The sequence below is a fragment of the Mauremys reevesii genome, linkage group 15 (genome assembly GCF_016161935.1).
Source record: "Mauremys reevesii isolate NIE-2019 linkage group 15, ASM1616193v1, whole genome shotgun sequence".
NCBI classification, from domain to species: Eukaryota; Metazoa; Chordata; order Testudines; family Geoemydidae; genus Mauremys; species Mauremys reevesii.
Genome location: NC_052637.1, coordinates 31,874,584 through 31,901,241, shown reverse-complemented (window position 1 = coordinate 31,901,241; position 26,658 = coordinate 31,874,584). Strand labels below are relative to the sequence as shown.

General features: G+C 48.7%; 2 protein-coding genes across 4 annotated transcripts; both read right to left on the bottom strand.

The window, feature by feature from the left end:
- Positions 1–4,760: 4,760 nt before the first annotated feature.
- LOC120383432 (CMRF35-like molecule 2) lies at positions 4,761–11,042 on the bottom strand. 3 transcript variants are annotated; one of them, XM_039501582.1, is made up of 5 exons: positions 10,920–11,042; positions 8,101–8,436; positions 6,871–7,027; positions 6,407–6,534; positions 4,761–5,808 (listed from the first exon to the last, which is right to left on the bottom strand). In XM_039501582.1, exons 1-5 carry the CDS (start codon positions 10,957–10,959, stop codon positions 5,705–5,707), a joined length of 765 nt encoding a protein of 254 aa, XP_039357516.1. In that variant the 5' UTR covers positions 10,960–11,042; the 3' UTR covers positions 4,761–5,704. The 3 variants fall into 3 exon arrangements, with proteins under 3 accessions (XP_039357516.1, XP_039357515.1, XP_039357517.1); XM_039501581.1 differs by lacking the exon at positions 10,920–11,042 and adding an exon at positions 9,722–9,928; XM_039501583.1 differs by lacking the exons at positions 4,761–5,808; positions 10,920–11,042 and adding an exon at positions 9,722–9,928 and having other exon boundaries at positions 6,281–6,534.
- A 1,385-nt stretch (positions 11,043–12,427) lies between these two features.
- Positions 12,428–25,763, bottom strand: LOC120383134 (protein CD300H-like). Its single transcript, XM_039500754.1, has 6 exons — positions 25,753–25,763; positions 18,128–18,537; positions 16,180–16,264; positions 15,579–15,718; positions 14,777–14,933; positions 12,428–14,369 (listed from the first exon to the last, which is right to left on the bottom strand). Exons 1-5 carry the CDS (start codon positions 25,761–25,763, stop codon positions 14,911–14,913), a joined length of 669 nt encoding a protein of 222 aa, XP_039356688.1. The 3' UTR covers positions 12,428–14,369; positions 14,777–14,910.
- Positions 25,764–26,658: the final 895 nt, after the last annotated feature.

Sequence of the window (26,658 nt, the reverse complement as noted above, 5' to 3'; positions counted from 1 at the left end):
AACAATCTGGTTTCTCCAAGGTAGCGCAGGGACTTTCTTTCTGTTGCCACCGTTAAAAATGAAACCCTCAGGCTCCCTGGCCAGTTCTTCAATTTGGAGTTTCCAGATTTCTCAGCTGCCTCACTTCTCTAAGATGGCTCTGTGATTGTACAGGTCTCTCTGAAAAGTTGGGTCTACGCTGAGGTTTAAGGCAACTGAGATTATAACAGCGATGTAGCTGCACAGGTGCAAACCCTGTATTGCCAACCTCAAGTGTTCAAAAATTAACGTCAGGCCCCCAAAAGTCATGAGGCTGGCTTAAAAGTCCTGAGTACGTGTGACCTGGATGCCCCATGTTGGCAACTGATGGAGGTACATAGTTACAAGTCTGTTCTCAGGGACTTGTCTAAACAGGCGTGTTTCCACTGTGATCACCATCTTCAAGCTTTCACCCAAGGGGGATTTTGGCCTGTGCCAAAATCTAAAACCTCGCCGATTGTTGTGGTTCTTGCAGCTAACTCAGTCGAGTGAGAACAAGTGACATCTTTTGGCCCAGCCAGGTGTTCACGCTCTAGCCAAGGTGCAGACTTGGGCCTTTACCAAGCACAAAAGAACTCAAGAAAATGACCTTGAATAGGGGGACCACTGTGGGCACAATGAAGTTGTAAAAACCACTCAGGTTATGAGAAGAGACTCTCTGGAATTGTATAAAAGGAAAAAGGAGGACACAAGATGGAAGCCATTACAGAGGCGACGCTCGGCCAGCAGGAGCATCTTGTGAAAGGTGGATCCCAGCTTTATCAACTGTACAAGCACTGTATGGAATGACTATTGGGTGACAAATACCTTCCTAGATGAGAGAGGATCTGATGAATAAGCATAAACGCTAGAGTGCATTTTATATTTTATATTTTTCTTTTGTCTTTTGCTTCTATTTGAATCTTTACATTGTGTTGCCAGTTAAACTGTTTGGTTTTACTCTAGGCGTGATTAAGTGCTAGGTGCTAAGGAGAGTGCAGAATGGAAGGGACGCTAGTGAACTGGGGGCACTGCTTCCATGGAGGTAATGAATCTGTGTGCACTGCGAGTGCCCGGCGGTTGAGGGACTGCATACTCGAGTGTGATGAAGTGGGGTGAGCAGACAGGCTGCAGGGACCTGTGCCTGGGGGGCAGAGCAGAACTCTAGCGGTTACTATCTGCACGGGTTCTGTCGTCTCCACCCCAAGGGCTCACTTCGGGAGCCTCAGGGCTGGGCTGTGCAAATCGCTAGCCTGCAGAGGGAAAGAGCAGGGCTCACGGAGCCCAGACTGGGGAACTTGTTTTGGAAGCAGCTGGTACTTCCGAGCGAGTTCCCCTCAGTGGGAACAGACGACAAAGCTCCCTCCTGCTGTAAGCAAGCAATAGTGAGTCACCCTGTACCCCATGGCTAACCCCAAACGTGTCACTGAGCAAAAATTAAACCTCCTGGATTCTTTCTATTTGCCTTCTGGTGTTCGAACATTTAAAGTGCGCTTGGGTCACACTTTCAGTATTTTTCTCCACAACCGTGAGGGGTAGAAACCTGTTTTTGTTTTGGTGAATGAAAGCTGAGAGCCTCCCATAATCACCGGAATCCAGGAGCTGGGGCTCAAATCAAAACATCAAATATCATGAGAACTGTGATGAAATCATGACAGTTGGCAGCCCAGCAACCCCCTCTCCCCCCAGTGTAGACCAGCTGTCCCAGTGGAAATCCCCATCCCCTTATGCTTGTCCCTTCTGGTGCTCACCCTGGAGCAAGTCTGATCTCCGCTGCATGCTGTGGTGCAATCTGTTCCCAAAGCAGAGGCCTTGTCTCTTCAAGAGCGTTTCATTTCCCCCAGCTGCTATATCTTTAGGGAAGCTCCTGGCTAGGGGCCTTCTCAAGGGCCTGGGAGACAGTCCCTGGCCTAGCACCCTGGCTTCTGCCCTTTGCTTGAGGACGCCACTTTGCCCCAGCTTCTTTGAGCTTCTGCTTAGGTCACTCTTCTTCCCCAGCTTCTGCTGCCCGATCCCCTGTAGCTTCGGGGCTGTCTGTGTCTCCTGTGCCATTCACCCCCTTTCAGTCGCTGGGCTGATGTCCCCCATCACTAACTCTGCTGGTTACAGCAGTGCTCTTCAGCAATTGCCAGGGGCCTTCCCCAGGACAATCACAGGGCTGATCAGAATTTGTCCATTTGTGTTTTCCGTACAGCCCTGTCATCGCTCTGGGATCTCTAAATACATGCTAATAAGGGTGTGCGATTATCTCTGATTAGGAAATAAGCTTATGAGCCCTTAAGACATTCTAGCAACAGGTACTGTACCCCTGAGCTCAGAGGGAGCAAGAGAACAGCCAGGCTCCTCTGAGCTTTCCTTCTCCAGACAGTGAGAACCCAGTTCACGGCAAGGTGACTCTTACTGAAACATCTGCGGTTTAAAAACAATTGAGTTTTCCCACAGGACCTGACAGCTTTTTCAATAACGTCTCTCAGGAAAACGTAAACTTTTGCAGTAATAAGCCACCAGTCTCGAGTCCTTCATGTTCTTGTGTCACTACTGCCTCTAAGCACTAGCACCTGTGGCCAGTGTGAAAGGGGTTTTTAACATAGGCCAAGACAGGAAGGATCAGAGTCTTTTTCAACTCTGAAAATGCTCAATCACACTCTTCCGCCCACTTGTCATGAGGAGATGTGGTCAGAACAGGAGTCAGGCCGGGTTACAGATACCAGGAGATCGGAGGGCAGCCTGAGAGCCAGACATCTTGCAGCGGGAGCAGGTAGCCCTGGGGAAACCCAATGGCATGGGTGACTTCCTTTTCCTCTGCTCGGTTTAAATAGAAGCAGGGACCCAATCAGGACACCTGGAGCTCTACCAGTCAGAGCCCAGGACTGAAGGCCTCTGTCAGAGTTAAGCTTCAAGTTCTGGGGCCTGTTAACAGCTCACTGGGTAGTGCGGTAGCACATACTGCTTCCCCAGAGCCCTGTGGCCCCTGGTGGTTTTGCAATATTGGCGAACCCATAAATAAACCTTCTGTAATAGGAGCAGAGTCCTATAAAACACTGCACATGTGTGAGTATCTGGGGACTTGGCCAGTTCTGCACAGCTTGTTTTTGTCAGTGGTAATTCCCACCTGTGGTTTCCTTCTGCACCAATGTTTTCCGGATCCACTGATTCACATTTTGCAACTGTGGTTCCTTTTTCACTATTTGCTGTTCTCCAGAAATATTCAGCTACTGATGAGGCACTTATTCTGCATTCAGATCCCAAGAGCTTTGGCCGTTAAGATTCCCCTGGTGCTCAAAACAGGTTTCAATCACTCCTCCTTTTTCCTTTGGTCAAAAGCTACCGCAGTACATAGCTGTGATGATGGTTTCCACTCTGGAGGTACGACAACTTGTTTGCTGCAAATCATTTCTTTCACCTGGGCCACCATGTCTTTAAAGGGAATTTCCACAGAGTGAATTTCTAAGACACCCTTCCTGGCACTGATTACACAGTTATTAGCTGTAATGAAATCCAAATAGATTATCAGCTCATCCAATGTCTCCATTATCTCTTGCTCAAATTCCAGAGGTTGAATCTTTGAACCCAATTTCCAGATGGTTGCCTGTGTCCTAATCACTGTTCCAGTTAGTTGGTTCAGGTTTGGATCCCCCTATTCCTTAGCCTTTTTTAGCACATCTCGGCTAATAACTATGTTTGAATTGGTATCAACTATTCCTGTATGTTTCACAGCTCCACAATCAATAGCCAAACTCCCATTATTGTTGTGCTTTAAGTGCCCAGATCTAAACAAAACTATGAGATTGCTCCTTGTGTAACCCACACACCTCCTGGGTGTGGTGTTCTGTCCCATCTAGGGGCACCAAGACCACTTAGCAAGAGAGATAAAATGAGTCTGCTCTCCAGCCTTAGCTAACAGCCAATTGGCTTTTGGCTCATGCAGTAGAGGCTCATGCACTAAGCTCCAGAGGCCCCAGGTTTGATTGCACCCACCCACAACCAGGGTCTGTCAGTGTTACACTTGTACCTCCAACCTTTGTCTATTCAGCTTGGTGTTCCCCTGGTTTCCAACCTGAGAGAGGGGCTTTCATTAGACACTTATGACACTCTGTCTTGGCCTGCTTTGTACTTATAATAGTCCTTCTTTTAATGGCTAATTTCCCCGCAATGGCAGTGTGGTGGCCCCACCCCCATGTGAAAGGGGTTTAGAGTAGGCCAGAGAGGTGGTGCAGGCTGGCAGCCAATCAGGAAAGGGCTTACTGAGAGCCAATCAGGGCCAAGATTAGAGCCAGCCAATGAAGGCTAGGCTAGGCCCTATATAAAGGCTGCCTAAGAGAGGCACAGGCATTCTCTACCAGACCTTCAGAGAAGAAGGTCTGTCTCCTGAGTAAGGAGACCAGCACCTGGGACAGCGCAGCACAGCGCAGGGCAGGGCAGGGCAGGCTCTGGGGAACAGAAGGGAACTCCAGCCAGCTACCTGCCAGGCTGCAGACCCTGAGGGAAGGGGCTGGCCGGTGCAAAGGAACCGAAAGGGAAGTGGCCCAGGGAGAGAAGCACAGAAGGGGAGAGAATGAGGGCAGGAAGGCTGCCACTAAAGGGTCCCTGGGTTGGGACCCAGGGTAGAGGGCGGGCCTGGGTCCCCCTCCCTTGGCCAAACACCCAGCCAGTGGATGTGGTGATAGTGGTCTGCACCAGACCCCTGACACTAGGGGTTAGACTTTGGGGTGTGGTTGACCACCATGGCTGGGGTGCAGGACCCCCAGAAGGGGATGAAACCAGAGCAGTGGGCACTGCTGGAGGGCAGTATCCTGAAGAGGATGCTGCCGACCAGGAAGCAACGCGGGTCCAGACACCAGCGAGGAACAGATGATGGATGGGACACCCCCGGCAGAGGGCACTCCACCAAGGACTGAGCTAATTCCCGGAGTGACCAGTGGGAGGTGCCATGGTGGTGAGTCTCAACCCCATCACAGGCAGCATTTAACTTAATGGCTTCCCATAATATTTGCATTATTGACAAATTTCCTTTGTTTTAACTTAAATTTATTTTTTCCTAATTGTTCAAAAATGTCATCAAGCAGGTTAGAATCGCCTTCTCCATTGTACTTGTTAAACACAGAGCTGCACCTATAGGGTGCATGGCAGTTACCTTCCTCATTAGCAGCTGCTTCCTCTTCTGGTGCAGTGCTCCAAGAAAAGATTCATACTCTGTGGCTAAGCCCAGAGCCTGTTGGAGTGTCTCTGGCCTCCTTTTGTTCATCTTGATCGTCAAGTCCAAGTCCAGCTGAGCATCTATAAATGGTCCATTGCCAATTGATCCTGGAAGGCCACGGTGCTAGCTGAGTATATTAGGAATGCCAGTCTCCACAGGTCCTCCTCCACTTCTGGTGGGGTTACTTCTTTCCCTCTCCTAGCTCTTAGCTGTGTCCAAGTCAGCTCAGATTGATGTCTAGCTCCAAACCATGTGTCAAGAGCTTGTGCCAGGTTTGGAAAACTCCATCTTTTTTTCTGGGGGTAAATTCTGCAGCACCATCAGTGCTGGGCCACCCAAGTTGGCTGCAAGAACACCCACCTCCCTCTTTTCTTTTTTTTTTCTTGCTAGCCATTCATTGTGTTTATGATGCAGAACTAAGCCTAGACATGGGAACCACAGAGACAGACACCTGCAGGAGACTGTCCCCTAAGAATGTGAAGAAAATAGTTTGTTTACATGAGAGGAAAGTCAGACGCACTCTGTGGATTTATACTGTGGGCAGAGCTGAGAGATGCATTCTTCTCCTGTGGATTCTGGCCCATTCCTTAGTTGGGAGAGGGGTAATTCCTTAGCTGTAATAAAACACACAGACATCACCAGTTACAGGATGAGAAACATCTGATGCTGGATTCTTTCTGTTCATACCTGTCAGGGTGCAAAGCTGTTCTGCTGTGTATGTTCCTGATCAGGGATACAGAGCAGTGAGGATGTCTCCATATTCACAACCATACTCACCACAGTCATATACAGAGGTTTTGGGTCAAAGGGCCCTGCTGGTGCAGCAGGGACGTGTTAGGGGTTGTGTTCTGGGTAGCCATGCAGGAGAGGAAGCGGACTCAGCAGAGTTGCTACCTTACCCCAGTCACAGATGGATGCCATGGTTGAGGAATGGATGGACCGTTGGCTCCCCCTCCCACAATGCACTTGGCAGCAAAGCTGTGGTGATGCACCAAGAAAAGTTTGCCCCATCTCCAGAAGAATGGGGACACTAGAAGGGACCATGTAACTTGAGCAGTTGCAATCTCCCTCCCAGTCTGTGTGGGTCAAGTCAACAATTCACTGCCCCTTACTCTGTGCTCATGATAAAGCTGTGACCGCCCCTGGTGATCAAGACAGGACTGGGAGCCACCCAATGGAGTGTGTCATGGTGTGAAGGTCAGAGGCTCTCACCGTGTCTGTTTGGCACCATCTCCCTGGAATTCCTCCTGTACTGTACGCTCACCCAGATCACAACACAGACTATGCACAGGACGATGGGGACGATCAGGAACAAGGGATAGAGGATGTTGGGTTGGGCTCTATGCAGGAGAAATACAATTGAGACTGTAAAGCTCTGTAGATTTGACGCGACTCCTCCCACTAATACGTTCCCTGGGGTTTCTCTGGGCAAAGGCGCAAACAAAGCTTCATTGGGGAGAAGAGGTAGCACCCATCACCTCAGCACCCTGTCCTTATACTGCACCCCAGCACCCACCTCTAGTTATTCATTTATCCAGTCAACAACAACCTGATGTAACTGGACTGGAACTGCTGAGATGCTGCAGAAATCTTGGGGGGTGGGAAGAGAGCTGAAGGACCCTCCACACAACAGTTGACTGCACCAGGGGGAAGCCTACAGACCCACTGGAACGTACTGTGCTTGGGTGCCACTTCTGTCCAAGCAGCTGTTACTTGAGGACATAAATGAGCTAGATACATGGCTTCCAGTGGAAATCCATGTGAAGGCAGGAGCAGCTGGCTGGTCTGTTGCCTGTGGTGCCTTTTCCGTTGGGATTGAAGGAAGTGCTGCAGCTAAAACCAGAAATTTAACACAATTAAAAACACACACAACCACAAACAATGTCTCCTCCTTCCTAAACAGAGCCTTCAATGCATATCATCATGGAGTATGTTTGGCATGGAAACAACACATGGTCCTGACCCACATCAGAATCCAAAGTGTTGAATTTTGTCAGGGCTCCTGAGATCTAAGGCCTTTGTACCAACACTTGGAGTGAAGGGAGGCTGGGCTGTGTATGCCTGTGTGACTAACTTAGCCAGCCTGGGAACGTGTCTCTGACTCTTCCAGGATAGGAGTGTTTTCACTGAGACAGGCATCCGCAAGAGCCACGGTGAGTCTGGCCAGCACCACTCACTCCTTGCGTTTAATAATCTCTGCAGTGGTGGTGTAGCCGTGTCGGTCCCAGGATATTAGAGAAAGCAGAGGAGTGGGGGGAATGTCTTGTATTGGACCAACTTCTGTTGGTGAGAGAGACAAGCTTCTGAACTACACGGAGCTTGTTCTCGGGTCTGGGACAGGCATTCCCGGTCAGAACTTGTATGTAGCTGTGTCACTCGGAGCACCTTTCCCAGCCCCAAGGAAGAGCTCTGTGTAGCTCGGATGCTTCTCTCTCCCCAATCGAAATTTGATCCAATACATTTTTTTTAATAATCTAGTGATTTCCCCCCACACACCTCATTTACATGCCCCATGTCTCTCTTCCCCCATTTGGGGAATTGTCCCCACCCCCAACACACACCCCACTTGGAGAATGACTCCCGCCTCCCCCCCCCCCGCCCTCTGGCTAAGGCAGGACTGTGGGTGGGGGCTTGGCAGGAAAGAGGAGCCCAGTTCTGAGTGGTTTTAGGGCCTCGCTCAGGAGGAGCGCTGCATGAAGGGTGCTGCAGGGCTGGAGTTCTTTCACCACTGTCCTCAACTGCAGCTGGAGCCCTTTGAAGGAAGCAGCAGCTGTGTCTGCCCCCCCCCCCCCCCCGGGTTAGAGGAATGTCTTCAGAGCTACAGACAGCCCTTCCCCACCCCGTTCATCCCACCTCCAGCTCCCCCTCTCCTGTCACTGCCATGGGGGTGCAGAGGAAGGCTTTACCTGGGGAGATGATGACTTTGACGGAGTCCCTGGGATTAGGGAGGCCAATCCTGGCTACCCCACAGAGGTAAGTCCCTGCATCTGCCAGCGTCAGGTTCTCCAGGGTTACTGTGATAACACGCTGGGTGTGATTGTCATGGATGGAGACTCTGCCCCACGTCTCCTCAGCCTCCGACCCCGTGGTCTCAAAGATGAGGTGATTGAAACACAGCACAACTTTGCGTCTGCACCAGAATTTCGGATAAGCCTCAAAGCCTGCCCCATACTGGCACTGCACAGACACCGAGCCACCCAGCTGGCCATGCGCTGTGCCAGGTCCCATCACTGCCCAGCAGCCTGTGAGAGACAGAGCCAAAGAGAGAAACTGAGAATCTTTCTAGCTGTGAACAGCAATGCAATGCAGCCAGTGCTGGGGGGCAGCGGATTGTGGGGGATGCTTGAGCATTTGGAACGTGTGTGTGTGTGCAGCAGGAGGGGCAGAGCTGGGAGAACTGGCAGGGGCAGGGTCCTTCCTAGCCCCTGTTGGCTGGGGGTTATTTTAACTCAAGGGAAGACATGCTGGAACCCTGCAGGAGCAGGCGTTGCCATTCAGCCTTGCTTTGTCTTTGCAGTAAAATGAAGTAAATTAGATCTGTTTTTTCTCTCTCTCTCTCATTATTTATGGCTGGAGGTCACTCCTTCCATACAGGTTGCTCACATCTAGCTTTACCGTCTCTATTCTCCGGCGAGAGACACAAACCGGTGGCTTGTTCCACCGCCAGCGTCAGTTACTGCATCAAGGGGAAGAGGTGTCTCTGCACAGGGACTGCAGATTCCACAGGATCTGGCTTCTGAAGTTCATGTCTCTAACCTTTTCAAAAGCCGACTTGGGAGCAAGAGCAACTCGCGTGCTCCACGGCGCGGGCATTTACACCAGCGCAAAGTACCGTAAACTACTGTCATGCTGACGTTTGTAGCCTTTTACACCCACTTTCATTGACGTACAGGTCTATGCAAGGTGCAGGGCTATGGTGAAGTGGGCCTGTCATTCCGTGCGGGGTGGTGCCCACATTAGCTAACACTAGGAGCTAGGATGCTTAACTGCAGCCATTGGTTAATATCTCAGTGTTGCCAAATCCAAGCGTTCCAAAATCAGGTCAGTCCCCATCCCCTCAAGCATAACAAGGGTTTAGGAATCAGCAGATTTTAAACATAATACATTCGTGGTTCTTTGTTCTTGGCTTTCTGGTTTTGAGTCTTTAGGCTGCATTCATGGCACTTTTTCAAGTTTTTCTCTGCAACCACAAGGGCTAGAAACACTCTCTGTTTTTTCTTCAAAGAGCGCTGAGATTCTCACACATTCACATGACTGTCTGGGCTGAGCCTTAAAGAAAGGAAACCCATACCACAAGATTAGACCCCATTATATCTTCTCCACAGAAAGCTTTCTTAGGATACAGATTTCAAATCTTTGCTTCCCTGCACGGTTTGCAAGCTGCATCTCCAGTAGGCTACAACCACTGCAGGAACCTATCTGGGGCTTTCCAGCTCTGATGGCGAAGCTGACAGAGCTTGTAAACTGTGCAAACAGTCACTTCAGTGTATTTTCTAGCACACCCCACAGCACCCACATCATTCTCACCTGGGAAAAGAATCCAAACCAAAACAGGGACAATCCTCATGGTCCTGGTTTCCTCTGCACAGGACTCGCTCCCTGGGAACATCAAGTTTCTCCGAGACCTCTGGGCCCCTTCTTCTTTTAGGCCAGTTGACGACGAAACCTGGAGCCTCACTGACCAGTTCTATAATGTGAAGTTTCTAGATCTCTCAGCTGCCCCACTTCCCTTTGAAGCGGCTGGTGTTTCACTAGGGAAGGAAATTGCTCCACCGACGGTGGTGTTTGCTATTTGCATTTGAGGGGGGGGGGACGACTCCCAGCATGAAATGTTGCTTATACCAGAGGCTGATGGGGAAAACTTTAGCCACAAAATACACAGAACATATGATGGTAGAGCTCTGAAAAAAATGTTGCTAATTGCTACGCAACCTAAGGTTTGGGTTAAACTGCAATTAGACACCCCTGGTTCCACTGCAGGTATCCCCAGCGAGAGAGACGCTGCTGCAGCTGGCCTGTGCTAGGCGACTCGGGCTAAGGAGCGCGGCTACGGGGCTGTGTAACTGCAGTATAGACACGCGGGCTCATGCTGCAGCCTGAGCTCTGGGACCCTCCCACCTTGCAGGATCCTAGAACCCTGGCTCCGGATCCAGCCCCAGCCTGAACACCTACAGTGCAGCTAAACACACCCTTAGCCTGAGCCCTGCGAGACCAAGTCAGCTGGCACAGGCCAGCCACAGGTTTTTAATTGCAGTGGAGACCAGAGGTTCTCAGCCTGTGGCCCAATCAGCACACAGCTGTGGCCCATGTGACATCCTCAGGGCCATACAGATAGTATATGTATTGTGTGGATGCAGCCCACATAACACACACACAGCTGCATATGCCACCCACAATGGTAAATAGGTTGAGAACCACTGGTGTAGACATACCAGCTGAGGCTTCAGCTGTCTGTGTGTCTACATCACTAATCATTTCTATATGGCAGCACTGATATTGTCCCTCCCCACCAAGCATTCAAAAATCATGTGTAGTCCTCAGCAACCATGAGATTGACTTTAAAATCTCAAGAGTTTTTCTTTATTTAAAGATGCCTTTTGGGTTCTTATTTTTAATCTTCCATTTTTTGAAACCTTTGGTGAAGCTGGCGAAGCTTGTAACCGGTGCAAACCCAATACTTGCATTGTATTTCTAGTGAGCCACAAAAAGACCATATCACTCTCACCTGGAAAAAGAATCCAAAGCAAAACAGAGAAAATCCTCATGGTCCTGGTTCCCTCAGGGGGTGACTCTCTCCTCTCGTAGATCTGGGTTCTCCAGGAGATCACAAGGACCCTCTTTCTTTTGTGAGAGTTGAAAATGAAACCCCAAGACTTACTGATCTATAGTGTCAAGTTTTTAGACCTATCAGCTGCCCCACCCCACTTCCCTTTGAAAAGGCTGCTATTTGGCCACAGAAAGAAGTTGCTCAGCCTACCTTCTAAGGTGATTGGTGTTTGCTGCTTTTTTTAAAAAGGAGAAGCATGATTAAAGGAAACGTCACGATCACTGAGAGAAAAGCTGGTCACAGTTTTACTGAGTGCCATGCTAGGACTTTGTCTACACCACAGTTCAGCGGCTGACATAGCTACAGCAATTAGTGCTGGACTGGTGCAAACCCAGGACTGCCAACTTCAAGCATTCAAAAATCACATGATCAAAGTGTTCAGGCGTGTGGCTCTCGTATCCAAGTACCAACATGACTACAACAAAACAGCAAAACCCACTAAGTGTCAAGATATACAAAATAAATATCCTAAAACCAGAAAGGATTTGTTGATTTAACTATTCATTCACTAGTCCATTTGTAACAAGCCCAAGTCAGAAGTTTCTATTGCTGAATTTTGACTCTAACAAGTTCTCAAGCAGCATTTCCCTAGCTGTAAATAATTTAATTATTACTGATGGAAATATTTGTGGATTTGTGTGTGTACAGTGAAATCAACAGCTAATTTCTAAATTATCTGCAAAAATACCCTAGAGTTTCCAGGTGCCTAAGTATCCCCTGGAACCACAGTGAAAGTTGCTTCCCCCATCCCAACCAAAATCTGAACTGCCCTCCCTGAGTCAGGAGTGACCAGAGGGCTGCAGAAGGGCCATGGGCTCGGGCAAGATGCAGCCTCCGACAGCACGGAGCCTGCCTTGAGCTGCAGGCCAAGCACCAGGCATAAGAGGCAAGTGCAGCTGGGCCAGATGCTAAGGGAGCTGCCAGTGGTTCTGCAGAGCAGCTCAGATTGGGGAGGAAGAACCCCACCGACGGGTAAGTGACCCATCCAATGTTTTACCTGTTGTTTCATTTCACAATCTGATGCCATTCAGAAATCGCATCTTCCTTCTGCGCATCATCTCTTAGGGTAAATGTTTAATCTAAAATAACCCATTCCCCATGTAGCTCTTAAAGGAAGTGCTTTGCCAAGAAGGACTGATAATGACAGTTCCCTTTGCAAGGGGCAGAGACAAGAGCCGGCCCTGCACTCAGTGGAGCAAAGGACTGAGCAGCTTCCTTCATGTGCCCCATGAATGTGCGTTGTCCCCTAATCTCTCAAGACTCCAATTCCACAGCTATGGAGAGTGGAAATCCCTGTAGTAGATGATGCAGAGTCCGTCCTCTTTTACTGCAATACTGGAGGGAGAGAACTTCTGCTTTAGATCACTTACCTCCTTTAAAAAAAAATTACAAATCCAAAAACAAAATGAGTAAAATAAGTCTTTATGCAGTTTGTTAATTCTGCAGTAACAGACAGGCAAGAAGGAAAGCCTAGCCATAAACGATCCTTTCGCATGGCATTTTATTAAACCAGCTGGCTACAGCAGATCAAAGACAAGTTCTCTCCAGAAAGATCTGGTGTTCTATGTAGCATATTGAAGCTGAAATTGTTTTTGCCCAATCATATGATGTCACGTAGTGTGAGAAAAGCGGGTTTTTTTATATTTCAGGAAACTGGGAAGGAAACAGTGTTGCTGGTACATAAAAAGATGATGTCAGGTGCACAGAACAGGAAACAAAAAGCTGAGAGAATGACTGCAATGAAGAAAGATGCAGACACAATGAAAAGATACTTGAAATCTGTTAACAGTAACCTGTGCAGTAGTAGCGAGACAGTCACAGCAAACAAACTAGTACAAACAAACAATCTAGTACAAACAAAAATAAACACAGCAGCCTCCCCAAATCTAGGAAAGGGTTAAAAAGAATATTCGACAGTAATATGTGTGCTTGCAGTTACATCATTCACCCAGTAGGTGTCTGGGTGAATAGTACATTGTCCCAGAGAGGGTGTGGGGCTGGGTAAACAAGCAGACAAGCTGGGACTCAAGCTGTGTGGAAGTCTGTCTCCCTGCGCAGTTGTGTCTGTTTTCTTTCATAAATGTCTTTGATTTAGGAAAAAATGTGATACCATTAGCGTGATCCTGAGCCTCAATGCACAAATCCCAGTTCTTAGATTACTTTAGTATCTGATCGGTTTCAAAATTTGCTTTTGCTGCTACCGGAGAATCTCTGAATTAGAAGGGCAAATTCATATTCTTCAAAATATATATCAAATTGAAAAGTGCCTTTCATACAGTTTATAGAGCATTTACTTGATATAGTGCTTTGTGACTAAAATTGTAAAACAACCCTATCATATTACCACCATGGGAATGTTAATGTTTTTATTGCTGTTTAGCTTAGGATTGTTACTGATGATGTAAAAGATGTAATAATACTAACACCTTCTATGTTCATATTAACCATGCATTGTTGCATCCCATGAAACCCATAAGGTTGAACTATTTGATCTAGAATCAGAAATACAAGGTTTGATGAACATGAAGGTTTAAGATTGATAGTTGTGCTAGAAGCACAAAAGGGGGGAGCGTGGAAGTGTGTGTTGGGGAAGTTCAGACATCTTAGTCTTCTAGGAAGAGCAAGAGTCAGGCTAACTCTAACGCTAATAACGCGAGACTTCCAGGCAGGGCCTGGGCGAGTGGAAAAGAACTGTAAGAGAGGTTGTTTTGACCTTGTGTTAGATACGAATGGAACACAGACTATAGCAGGAACTGCTGAGAAAAGTGATATCAGGAAGGAATATGTATAAACAAAATGCAGTTGTTGATCATTACTGTATGTAACACAAGGTGTAAATGTTTGCCTTAATTGTTTATCTTTTGGGAGACTTGCCATTGTGCACCCTCCCCTTGCAATATTGCTTGAGAATGAACTGCCTCTGACATGTTGCAACCAACACAAGCGTGAAGGACTGTGTTATTCTTCCACAACTACAATTCAATGTGTGACAATTTTGGTCACACTAATGTTCCAGTAATTTAAGTCAAAAAATACATGGAATATTTCACATTATCTCAAACATAAAAAAGTCTATCCAGGGCTCCAGGTGCATTTGCCAAAAACTAAACATACAAACAAACTAGTGCAGACGAAAATAAACACAGCAACCTCCCTAAATCTAGGGAGGGGTTGAAAAGAATATTTGACAATGCGTTCTTGCAGTTACATCATTCACCCAGTAGGTGTCTGTGTGAACGGTACATTGTCCCAGAGGGTGTGGGGCTGGGTAAGCAGCAGACAAGCTGGGACTCGAGCTGTGTGGAAGTCTGTCTCCCTGCGCCGTTGTCTGTTTTCTTTCATAAATGTCTTTGATTTAGGAAAAAATGTGATACCATTAGCGTGATCCTGAGCCTCAATGCACAAATCCCAGTTCTTAGTACCCCACCTCCTCAGGAGCCTGGAAAATGAGATGGCCTTTGCAGTGTCAATAGGTCTGGGACACTCTGGATCAAGGGAGAGAGGGAATTCCACCTACAGGATCCCTTCTGGAGAACACCTGCTGGCAGCTCCCGCATTTCACCTGAGGTCACTGTGACTATTTAGAGCCCAGCTGATGCAGGGGCCGCCTCTGTCACTGCTGACTCTGACCCTGCGTTTGGCTCTGGGACTTCAGTGGAGTTACACTTGCTTACACCAGGTATGAATTTGGTCCTGGGCTCTCCAACACTCTGATAAGAACCTAGATACCCTTGCCTGGGAAAACAGACAGTCACCTCCAGCAGACTTCATCCTCTGAGAACGTGAGGGAAATAGCTTCACTTGACATGAGAAGAAAATCACGGTGTGGGATACTTTGTGCAAAGCTGGAAAATGAATCCTCCTGCTGGTTCTGATCCACTTCTAAGAACTAGCAAAGAGGCAGTTCATGAGCTGCAAGGAAAACAACGACACCACCGGTGACTGGAGAAGAAACACGTCATGCTGGGAGTTTTTTGTTCATAGCCATCATGGGGTGAGTCTGGTCCTAGGAATTCCTGACCAGGGCTATAGAGCAGAGAGGATGTCTGTCTCCCTACTCACACACAGACTCATCACACCTCTATGTAAAGGTTTTGGTCAAATCATGGCCCAGCTAGAACACCAGAGAGCCATAAGGGGTGCAATTTAGGTATCCATGCAGGAGAGGAAGCAGATGCAGCAGAGCACAGGACAGGTAGAAGGTAAAGGTTGGGGACTTGGTGGAATATTGGCTCCACCTCCACAATGAACCTGGCAGTGTAGCTGAGCCAATTCACCACTGGAAGTTCTCTGCATCGGTTATAGATCGGGTGGTTTGCTCCATCCCTGAAGCTGGGGGGGGGGGGGGGGAGGGGTCGGGGAGGAGAACGGAAGGGACATTGTAACTTGGGCAGTAATGATCTGCCTCCCAGGGTGCTCCAGGGGCAATGCAACAACTCCCTGCCCCTTACTCTGCTCACAGTAAAGCTAATGATTGAGCCCTTGGTGTTCAAGAGAAGAGTGAGAACATTCCCATGGAGCATGTCACCCTGTAGTGGGAATGTTAGATGCTCTCACCTTGTCTGTCTGGCACCATCTCCCTGTGGCTCCTCCTGTAGCGTACACTCATCCAGATCCTAGCAGAGACTATGCACAGCAAGAGGAGACCCTTCAATAAGCCCAGGAGCAGGAAACAGATGATGATGATGAGTTGGAATCTGTGCAGTTGAAATACAATAGAGACTCTAAATCTTTGTAAATTTGACCAGACTCCTCCCACTAAAACAATCTGGGGCTGCTCTCAGGCTGAAGATGTGCAGAGTTTCATTGTAGACGATGAAACACACAGAGCCTCAGCACCCTGCCCTGAAAGGGAACCTCAGCACCTACTTGGGGATTCATTCATCCTGTTGTACAGTCTGATCTGACTGAATCCAGACAGTCCCTGTCCAGTTCTACTCTGCATCTAGAATTGCCATTTTCCTTCATGTGTATCCAGCCTCACTGGACCTCCAGGTTCTTGCTGATAAAAGCAACATTCATTTTTCTGTGGGACGTTATCACCAATGAGGTCACTATTCTTTGCGCCTCTGGAGATGGATCTTGCTAGGGCACCGGGAGAAGTGACAGAAGTAATGGCACTCACTGTGCAGGAGTGGTTTGTGCAGGAGGGGAGTACCTTGATTCAGTCTTTGTTGGAGAAGGTGAATCTGTCTGATTTGTTGCTTGTGGTGTCCTTGCAGTCGGGTTTGGGGAAGAATTAGCTGTAGAGAAAACCAGAGAGCCAGTCTACTCTACAAATCAACCCATCCTGAAATGTTTGGCATAAGTCTGATCATGAATGAATCTGTTGCTGCCCCAGAACCTTCACACTTAATCCTGGCCCACATCCCAGTCAAAGCTTTTGTTTGCTGCCAGCTGTAACGTTGTGTAGGATGGATTGCTCCTGAAGACTAAGCACGTTATCTTCCCTCTAATTCTGGCTAACTTCTGTGGCTAACTTTGCCAAATTGTGAATGTACATGCTGTTAGGTGTGCTTTAAATGTGGCAGGTCTACCTGCAGACTCCATTGTTAGCTGGGCCAGCATCCCTCTCTCCGTTAATTTAATAGTCTAGTGCGGACGGGGGCAAACTATGGCCCGCGGGCCCAGGGCCGATTGAGGAGGCGGGGAAGCCGGTACAAATTACCAGGGCCCAGTGGTCTGGAATGGGGCCCGGGGCCCACCTTTGTCGTCCCTGTTTAGCCGGTCTGCTCTTGCTGGTGGGCCCGAAAAATGTTTTTCACCGGGCCTGAACCTGCTCTCGGTGGCCCTGAGTGGGCCTCATCTGGCCCACGGGAGCCTCCTGCCTGGCTCTTGACCTCCCGGCTGGGGATGCAAGCCCCTGACCCCTCCCCTGCTGTCCCTCCTTCCCCACAGCCTCAGCTCACCATGCTGCCAGCACTCTGGGCGGGGTGGCTGGCTGCCACTGGGCTCTGAGCGGCATGGTAAGAGGTCAGGGAGCGGGGGGGAAGATAAGGGGCAGCAGGTCCCAGGGGACAGGGAGCAGGGATGGTTTGAAAGAGGGGTGGGGGCCTGGGGCTGGTTGGATATGCATGGGAGTCCCGGGGGGCCAGTCAGGGGGCAGGGGTAGGTGGGCAGGGGTTGGGGCAGTCAGTGAACAGGGGGCAGAGGGCGTTCAATGGTGTGGGTCAGGGGGGTGGTTGGGGGTGGGGGCAGTCAGGGGACAAGGAGTGGAGGGAGTTGATGGGTCTGGGGTTCTGAGGGGGGCAGTCAGGGGGTGGGAAGCGGGAGGGGCAGATAGGGGGCGGGGGCCAGGCTGTTTGGAGAGGCACAGCCTTCCCCACCCATCCTCCATACAGTTTTGGAACCCCGATGCGGCCCTTGGGCCAAAAAGTTTGCCCACCCCTGCCCTAGTGATAGATCCCACTTCAGTTATTTAAACAAAAGAACACAGGACTCTGTCTACATCCAATCACACGAGAAAAAATAAACTGTGTAAAACCTTCCTTTCAGAAACCAGTTACAATCACCCAGGGACGGAGAATGACTTACCTGTCACCGCCCTTACAAACCACAGGCAGTTACAGATCACGGAAAGGGATATTTCAGGACATCATCGACCTCACACTGCCCACACTGCCGTTCCCCCCAAAAATGTGGGTTACCGATATCTATACTCCGGGGGGACATGGCTGGAGTCTGGCAGCTCCCCCTCCAATGGTCGTTCTGCCAAGGGCCCCGCTTCTCTCCCCCCTTCTCCTCCTCCTCCGCCCCACACCTGTCGGGGAGGCGCCCCGCCCCTGCCTGGGGTTGCCTCCGCCCTCGCTCGGGCTCATGTAGCCACTGGGGAGCGGGGCCGAGCCTGGGGGTCTCAGTAGCGGGGTGATTAGTGCTGCAGGGCTGGGCAGGGGCCGGGCGCGCTGGGCAAAGGGCGCTGCGGGGAGCCGCGGAGGGGCTCGATGGCCGGTCCGGGGCAGCCCCCGCCCTCTGGCCCCTCGCAGCCCCGGGCCGGGCCCTGCGCAGAGCGGGCTGCGGCGTTTGGCCCCGCCTGGGTTACAGCAGATCTGCCGGTCTAGACACCCGCCCCCTTCCCCCGCCCCGAGCCCGGCAGCGCCGGGATTTACCTGGGGAGACGGTGAGTGTCACAGCGGCGCTGAGATCAAGGAGCCCGATCCTCCCCACCCCGCAGAGGTACGTGCCGGCGTCTGCCGGTGTCAGGTTCCCCACGGTCACGGTGAACGCGCGCTGGGTGCGATTGTCTCGGATGGAGACTCTGCCCCGCGTCACCTCCGCCTCCGACCCGTCGGTCTCAATGACGTGACTGTCGGAACAGCGCCAACTTCCTCCTGCCAAACCTTCCCGGCACCAGAACTTCTGATAATCCTCATAGCCCGTGCGGTACCGGCACCGCACAGTCACCGACCCGCCCGGGGCGCCGCGCACTGCCCCGGGGCCCGTCACCGCCCAGCAGCCTGCGAGGGACAGAGACAGTGAGACCCGGGGGGGCGCCCTTCTGCCCGCCACCAGCTGTGACCTGCCCCCACGTGCCCGGGGGTGGGGGGAGTTGTGCGCGATGCTTCAGCATTTTGCGGGCTGGACAGGGGGGTCAGAGCCTGCAGCTTCCAGGTTCACCTGTCCCCAAACCTGCGCTGCTCCCCTGGGGTTTGGTGGGAGCAGGTGAATGGGGTGGGGGATGGGCAGCATGGGGGCTGGGCTGATCTCAGCAGATTAATAACTATAAAAGGGGCTCAGAATTAAGCTTGATTCTTATTGACACGCAGGCCCCTTTGCACCACTCTGGCAGCGCACAGAGGCTTAGAGTGAATGTAGGTGTCAATTGTATTTTCAACTAATATATTTGCCAGTAGGAACATTTGCTGCAGGAAAAATTCTGTTTCGAAACAATATTTGGATTTTCTGCGTGGGGAATATGGAACATTTAAATGACAAGTTCAATTTCAAACTGACTTTTCAAAATGAAACTTTCTTTTTTCGTGTTCACCTAAAATGTCACTTTGTTTTGGTTTTCCATTTCAGGTTCATATTTTGGGGGTTCTGCCCCCACCCTTTCTGCTCCAGTATGATGCTCCTATATGCAATATGCTGGGATATCTATCTCAGCAACGTATATCTGACTAGTTTAGCACGTTCTAAACTACAGTTCGGAAGGTATTCGTTAAATAGAGCTAGCTAGCTTGATCTAACATACTACCTATCGAAGCTAGCCTAGACAAGGGGCAAGAAAAGTGCCACCCCTCTATCCTGCAAATATTTACCCATATACTTCATTTTAAGTAGAGCACAACCCCCATTGGCACTCATGCTTAGAGTAAATTGGTGGGATTAATCATGTACTTAAAATTAAGCATGTGGAAGTGTTTCTAGGATTAGGCCCTACATTGGTATTGTTTGGTTCACTTTTGTTACAGTTATTTATTTATTTATTTTAAAAAAGCAGCCTTTGAAAGTTGCTTGAAAGATACTTTGATGATAAGGGCCATATTAGCAACTAGGTAGACAAAACACAGCCTAGAAAACTAATGGTATCAAATACTTGATAGTGTCCCTTCTATCAAGGTTTCAGTAGGGCTTCCATTATCCCATCCTATTTTCACATGCTCGTCGCCAGAGCTAGTCAAATAGTTCATTTTGAATAATATTTGTTACAAATTCTGGCTATCTTTTCATCAAGTAGTTATTAGTGAAAAAGGTTTTCTATTATTTAACTGTCTGTTCTGATTATGTTTTGAATAATTCTGCTCTTCAGCCAAAATTATCCTGGCTTTGTCTGAGACCAGAGATGATGTTTTTGTGCAAAATCTCATCAGCAGTTTTTAGTTTAGTCATTTTAAAAATGCATTTCCCCCCATTTTAAAAAGTATTCTTGTCAGCTCCTTGACCAGCCGTGCTGAGAACATTCTGAAAATTTCTCCTTTTCAGCTGAATTTTTCCTTGCTTTGTCTTGTGCTGCCCACTTTGTAAGTTCCATCTCCTGGGTGAGTTAGAACCACAGCAAGAGCACAGCTGAGACTTTCAAGCTCTGTTGGTGAAGTTGGCAAACCCTGTGCAAACCCAATGCTTGCATTGTATTTCTAGTGAGCCACAAAAAGACCATGTCACTCTCACCTGGGAAAAGAATCCAGAGCAAAACCGAGAAAATCCTCATGGTTCTGGTTCCCTAGGTGGGTGAATCTCTCCTCTGGTAGATCTGGGTTCTCCAGGAGATCGCAGGGACCCTCTTCCTTTTGTGAGAGTTGAAAATGAAACCCCAAGACTCACTGACCAGTTCTATGGTGTCAAGTTTTAGATCTATCCGCTGCCTCACCCCACTTCCCTGTGAAAAGGCTGCTGTTTTACTACAGAAAGAAGTTGCTCAACCTACATTCTCTGGTAATTGGTATTTGCTTCTTTTTTAAAAAAGGAGAAGCATGATTAAAGAAAACGTCACAAATCACTGAGAGAAAAGCTGGGCCACAGTTCCCATAATTTGAAGGTTTCTGAAAGGTTTTTCTGAGTGCCATGCTAAGACTTTGTTTACACTGCAGTTTAGTGGTGGACATAGCTACCGAGATTAGCGCTGAACTGGTGCAAACCCAGGACTGCCAACTTCAAACATTCAAAAATCACAGGATCAAAGAGTTCAAGCTTGTGGCTCTCATCTCCAGGTACCAACATGATCAGAACAGTTAGGAACAGGGGTGGCTCCAGGCCCCAGCACGCCAAGCACGTGCTTGGGGCGGCATGCCGCGGGAGGCGCTCTGCCGGTCGCCGGGAGGGCGGCAGGCAGGCAGCCTTCGGCAGCATGCCTGTGGAGGGTCCGCTGGTCCTGTGGATTCGTTGGACCTCCCGCTGGCGTGCCCAAGCCAGCCCTGCCCCTGTGGAGGCCTGCCCCCGCCTGCAGGGGGGCTGTGTAGGGACCCAGAATAGCTAGGGACGGCCCTGACACACACACAGCTGCATATGCGGACCACAATGGTAAATAGGTTGAGAACCGCTGATGTAGACTTACCCACTGAGGCTTCAGCTACCTGTGTGTCTACATCACTAACTATTTCTATATGGCAGCACTGATATCGTCCCTCCCCCCAAAACACTCAAAAATCATGTGTAGGGCCTCAGCAACCATGAGATTGGTTTTAAAATCTCAAGAGTTTTTGTTCATTTAAAGATGCCTTTTGGGTTTTTTTTATCTTCCACTTTTTGAAACCTAAGGGTGCACTTGGGTCACCTTTTCAATTTTTTCTCTGCTGTGGGGTGGGCTGGAAACATATTGTTTATTTTTCTAAGGAAAGCTGAGATTCTCCCATCATTCCAAGAATCCAGGAGCTGGGGCTTTAAACAAAGCAGCGAACGTTGTGAGACTTGCACTAAAACCATGAGAGCTGGTAATATTGGGGCAGCCGAGCGGATCTGGTGGGAGCTGTGCAGGCAGGGGGGTTATCATGGAGGTGTTGAGGGGCAGAGCTTAAAGAAGAGTGGAGCTGCTGTGGGCAAAATAGGGAGAAGGAGCCAATTCCACACTCCCTGCCACTCCAGCATCATGACTCAACGTGGGGTTACTGGAGGTACTAGCGGGTGGGTGGTACGAGGGCCCCTAGTGGTGGAGATGAGGCTAGGAAGGAAAGGCTGTACAAATGTTAAAAGAAGGTGTTATGAAAAGAAAAGTCTTGGTTCTTTGCAGCCATTCTGAAGGAGAAATGGGCCCTTTTCCAAGGAATGTCTGTAAACAATCCAGGCAAGAGGTTATTTAAGTGAAATCATTTGACTATGAATAAGTTAGTCGAATTTGCTAAGGAACACTCCTGGTGTGTACAAAGGTGTACACCTTTATAAGTTTGAGGTGAATTGGTGTTGTTTTAAAGTTGCAAAACTGAGAATGTTTTTGCCAGACACAGGAAACTAGTGCTGTTTAATTTGGTATTTAGCATTTCACCCTTAAGGTAACTTAATGCTTCACAAGATTTAAAACATTTTAAATAAGACCAAAGTTGTGGCTGCAGCAGGACAGGCAAATCCAGGAGAATGGGAAAAGATTTAAAGTCTGTTTTTGGTAACAAATAGTAGATAGAAGCTGTAATAAAGAAAGAAAGTCAGTGCCTGTAGCGGTGAGGTTACCCGCTCCTGCCCTGCGGGGCTTGAAACAGCTCAGGAGGGGGCTGGGGCTGGGGAAGGGAGCAAAGCCCTGGCTGATTGGGGGAAGTGTGGGGCCATGCCCCCAAACAGACTAACCGGGCCTATAAGAAGGCCAGGGCAGCCAGAAGCTCAGGACTCTCTCTGCTTGTAGAGAGAAGAGCCTGGGTGCTAGGGAGCAGAGCAGGGTACTGGGAGTGGAGCAGGGCTGGGGAAAGGCTAGAGGAGCTGGGGTGCTCTGGCCTAGGAAAGCCCCAGGCTATGGGCCTAGCTGAGGGCCTAAGACCAGTACTGAGGCTGCAGAGGGGCAACCCAGTTATAGAGAGAGGCAGCAGGTCTAACCCAACCTTGCTGTGATGAATGGCGTATACTGCAGTCTGCCCCAGGGAGTGGGGCTAGATGGTGACTGGCAGTAGCCTTACACTGAGGCGAGGTGGGGTTAGTGGGTGGGGGTTCCCCTGGGTGGGGAGACCCGGAGTGTGGGGGTACTGCCGGGGTGGGGGCAGCAGCCAAGAGACAGGGGCAGTGAGATCCTGGGTGGGAAACGGGGGGCCAAGGGTAAGGTGGATCACTAGCCTGCAGGGGGGCACTCCAGGATGCTGGAAGAGCTAACTCCCATGGACAACCAGCAGGAGGTGCAGCAGGGGTGAGTCCACTCCCTTACAGTGCCCCACACCAAGCCTCAAGGTGGCTCTGTGTAATCAATGGTCACTTTGCAAAAGGGGAGCCAAAAGGGGTTGTGTGTTTTCCTTTTCAAATCACTGTGTGTTTGAAAGCAGGAGTTAAAGGGAACAGGCAATCAGAACTCTGGTAAGAGTTAATTGTGTCCCTTTTCAAGTGAAAGTTTTAACCTGTGAATGACTCTGAATCCAAAAGCAAGCCGAGAGCGTCTGTGTTGTGTTAATGCAAATCACCTAATGATAAAGATAGGAGCCATTGAAACCTGGCCTGCCTATGAAACAAATACAGGAAAATACGGGGGCAATTCCTCTGTTTTGCCTGAAATAAGCAAGGTTATTTGTATAAGAGAAATATTTTAAACAATGACCACCCCAGAGGGGATAGAAATATCCTCTCTGTCTTTATTAAAAAATAGGAAAAGCTGATACCAACTGAAAAGCCAAAAATGCTCTTGGAGTGTTGTTGGATTCATTTTACATCCTGATCGCCTTCAGTGCTTCCTGGGCGGCTGCCTGGTTGCACCCAGGATGCTTTTGTCCTATTTGGCTCGCGTGCACCACGGAGTGGCACGTGTGAGCAAAAGGGGGGGAATGATTGCTGTAGTTAAATGAGACTGGTTTGTACCAGTTTTTTTCTCCTGTGGCCCAGCAATACTGCCAACCGTGTGTAATCTGCCAGCAACATAATGCTGGTAAAGCTGTTAAGGTTAGGCAGGCAGCACATCCCCCTTCCTGAGGACTTTTGTAAATAGTCAGATTGATTTTATTCAAATGTCTAAATGTTGTAATTGAATATGTATTAGCTTTAGTTGATGTATTTTCAAATTGGATTGAGGCCTTCCCTTGCAGAAGGGTAGATGCCAAGACTGATGTGAAATTGTTGCGTAAGGATTTTGTACCATGATTTGGCATACCTGTGAGTATCAACAGTGACTGTGGAACTCATTTTACTGGACAGATAGTAAAAGAATTATGTGCAGCTCTGCAGATTCAACACGATCTCCATTGCCCCCACCATCCACAGTCTGCAGGGACGGTGAAACGTCAGAGTGGGATTTTCAAAATTAAACTGGCCAAGATTTGTGCTGAGATGAACTTAAAGTGGCCAAATGCCCTCCCATTAGCATTGATGAATATGAGGGCCACTCCCAACTGAAAGACTGAATTTAGCCCACATGAGATCCTGACAGGATGCCCAATGTGACTACTGGCTGCTCCCCCACTGACCTTTGCCCAGATGAACATCCATTTAATGGATGACACAATGCTTAATTATCATCAGGAACTAATGAAATGTGTCAGGTCTTTTATACACAGGTGAAAGAAGCACTACCCAAGGATCCTGAGCAACCCTGCCACTCACTGGAACCAGGAGACTGGGTCTACATAAAGGTCCATCAGCAAAAGACTGCTCTGGCCCCACCCTGGAAAGGCCCTTACCAAGCCCTGTTAACTACCAACGTCGCTGTGAAGTGCCAAGGACTGCCTGCCTGGACCCATCCTTCTCATTGCAAAAAGGCCCCTCCACCTCGAGATGACCCTCTGACTGCTGATCAGCCTGTCCCTCCTTTGGATACTACTTTTCCTCCTTCTGGACAGCAGGAGAAAAGGACAAGGTGAAGTGCTGGTAACCTCTCCCTTGTCCACTAACAGAACCACCATACATTTACCATCTGCTGGAGGAACCCAGTTATTACAGGGTGACATGCTGGTAACCTCTCCCCTGTATGATGCTGAACCATGACTGTTCCAGGAAAGAAGGTATGTTCGCTCCACTGAAATTGTCAAAGTCCAGGGATGCTTGACTACAAAAGACATTAAAAATTGGCCCTGGTGAAAGAGACGGAGTATGGTAACATGGCAGGGAGGAACTTGTGGGAACTGCGCTTGGGACAGTGGTATTGAGTGGTGGTTTGGGTTTAGTCTGGGGCCTGAGAACTCTGCTTATAGACAAGTACCATCAGAATGTAGTGCCCTCCCTAACTGGTGGTCAGATGACGGAAACCAAAGACGCCTTGCTGCCACGAACATTACCCCCACCATCCCCTCCACCTTTGCCACCATTCCCTGTAACACATTCTAATACAGATAATATCATATACTCTAATGAAACCCAATGGCCAAGGCCTTTACACCTTAGTGATCCCTATGGGATGGTGCCAATAGTTCAGCAGCAATTTAGAACACTTACGAAGGCCAACAATATGATGAGAACTTAAGGTATCTGGAAAAGGCCACTGGTCTTATTATTCGAGCACAGTTAACCCAGTTACAGGCTGGGGTTGGTGAATTACATGTTTTTGCCCTTAGCTCAATGACCCAGAAGCTATTGACAGAGATGGTATTGAATATCAGAGGCACGAAAGAAATTGCAGTGGGATCTGGTTTGCTCAGAAATTCAGGATCTCCTGAATGACCAGCTGATGGCCATTCAGAGTGATCTCGAGCATCAAGCGTAGCCTGCTGCCCTTACAGTGCTTCACAAATGCCATCTGATCTGTGGCCATAGAGATATACTTGGAGATTTTCTGGGTGGAAGTGCAGACGCTCACAGTGCTCTTTCCAAACATACGGACAAGTTGGAAGTGTGTGGGCTTCCACATACCAAAATCCCGCCGGGTCCGTGGGGAGAATGCATGTGGGATTGGATAATTCACGGAAACATTTGGGAAATTAGACTACCTGATATGCCTAATCAATTTTTAGTCAGTGCTTCCGGAATAACACCCGACATTTGGATAGGGAGTCAATGGACACTCTGTCCGTTAGAAAACACTCCCTCCCCCAACTTCAATGTGTACGTAAACTGAAGCCAGGGGAAGTTGTTACTGTTTATGACAACATCTGTTGGTAAGGTATGGGACAAGGAACTACCCTGACAGGACACCTGCTTTTCCAAGCTAATGACAGCTGTGTGTGTGTTAAGGCCACCACTTTACGAGATGTACATGTTAATCTCACCACTGCTGCAGGCAATTATATTTATTGGCCTGCAGATAGAATTTTATAATCAGCCCTTAGGTTTCATATACTCTTTAATTGGATTACTTTAGTATCTGACCAGTTTCAAAATTTGCTTTTAGGGCTACCAGAGGTTCAGAGAATCTCTGAATTACAAGGGCAAATTCATATGCTTCAAAATATATATCAACTTGAAAAGTGCCTTTCATACAGCTTATAGAGTTTACTTGATGTAGTGCTTTGTGACTAATATTGTACAAGAACCCAATCATATTATTACCATGGGAATGTTAATAGTTTTTATTGCTGTTTAGTTTAGGATTGTTACTGATGTTGTATTATTACATCTTTGACTAACACCTTCTATGTTCATATTAACCAGGCATTGTTGTTGCATCCCATGAAACCCGTAAGATTGAGCCATTTGATCTAGAATCAGAAATACAAGGTTTGATGAACACGAAGGTTTAAGATTGATAGTTGTGCTAGAAGCACAAAAGTGGGGAGGGTGGAAGTGTGGGGGGGAAAGCACAGACATCTTAGTCTTCTAGGAAGAGCAAGAGTCAGGCTAACTCTAACAGCTAATAACGCGAGACTTCCAGGCAGGGCCTGGGGGAGTGGAAAAGAACCGTAAGAGAAGTTGTTTTGACCTTGTGTTAACGCAGACTATAGCAGGAACTGCCGAGAAAAGTGATATCAGGAAGGAATATGTATAAACAAAATACAGTAATGATCAACAACTGTATGTAACACAAGGTGTAAATGTTTGCCTTAATTGTTTATCTTTTGGGAGACTTGCCATTGTGCACTCTCCCCCTTGCAATATTGCTTGAGAATGAACTGCCTCTGATATGTTGCAACCAACACAAGCGTGAAGGACTGTT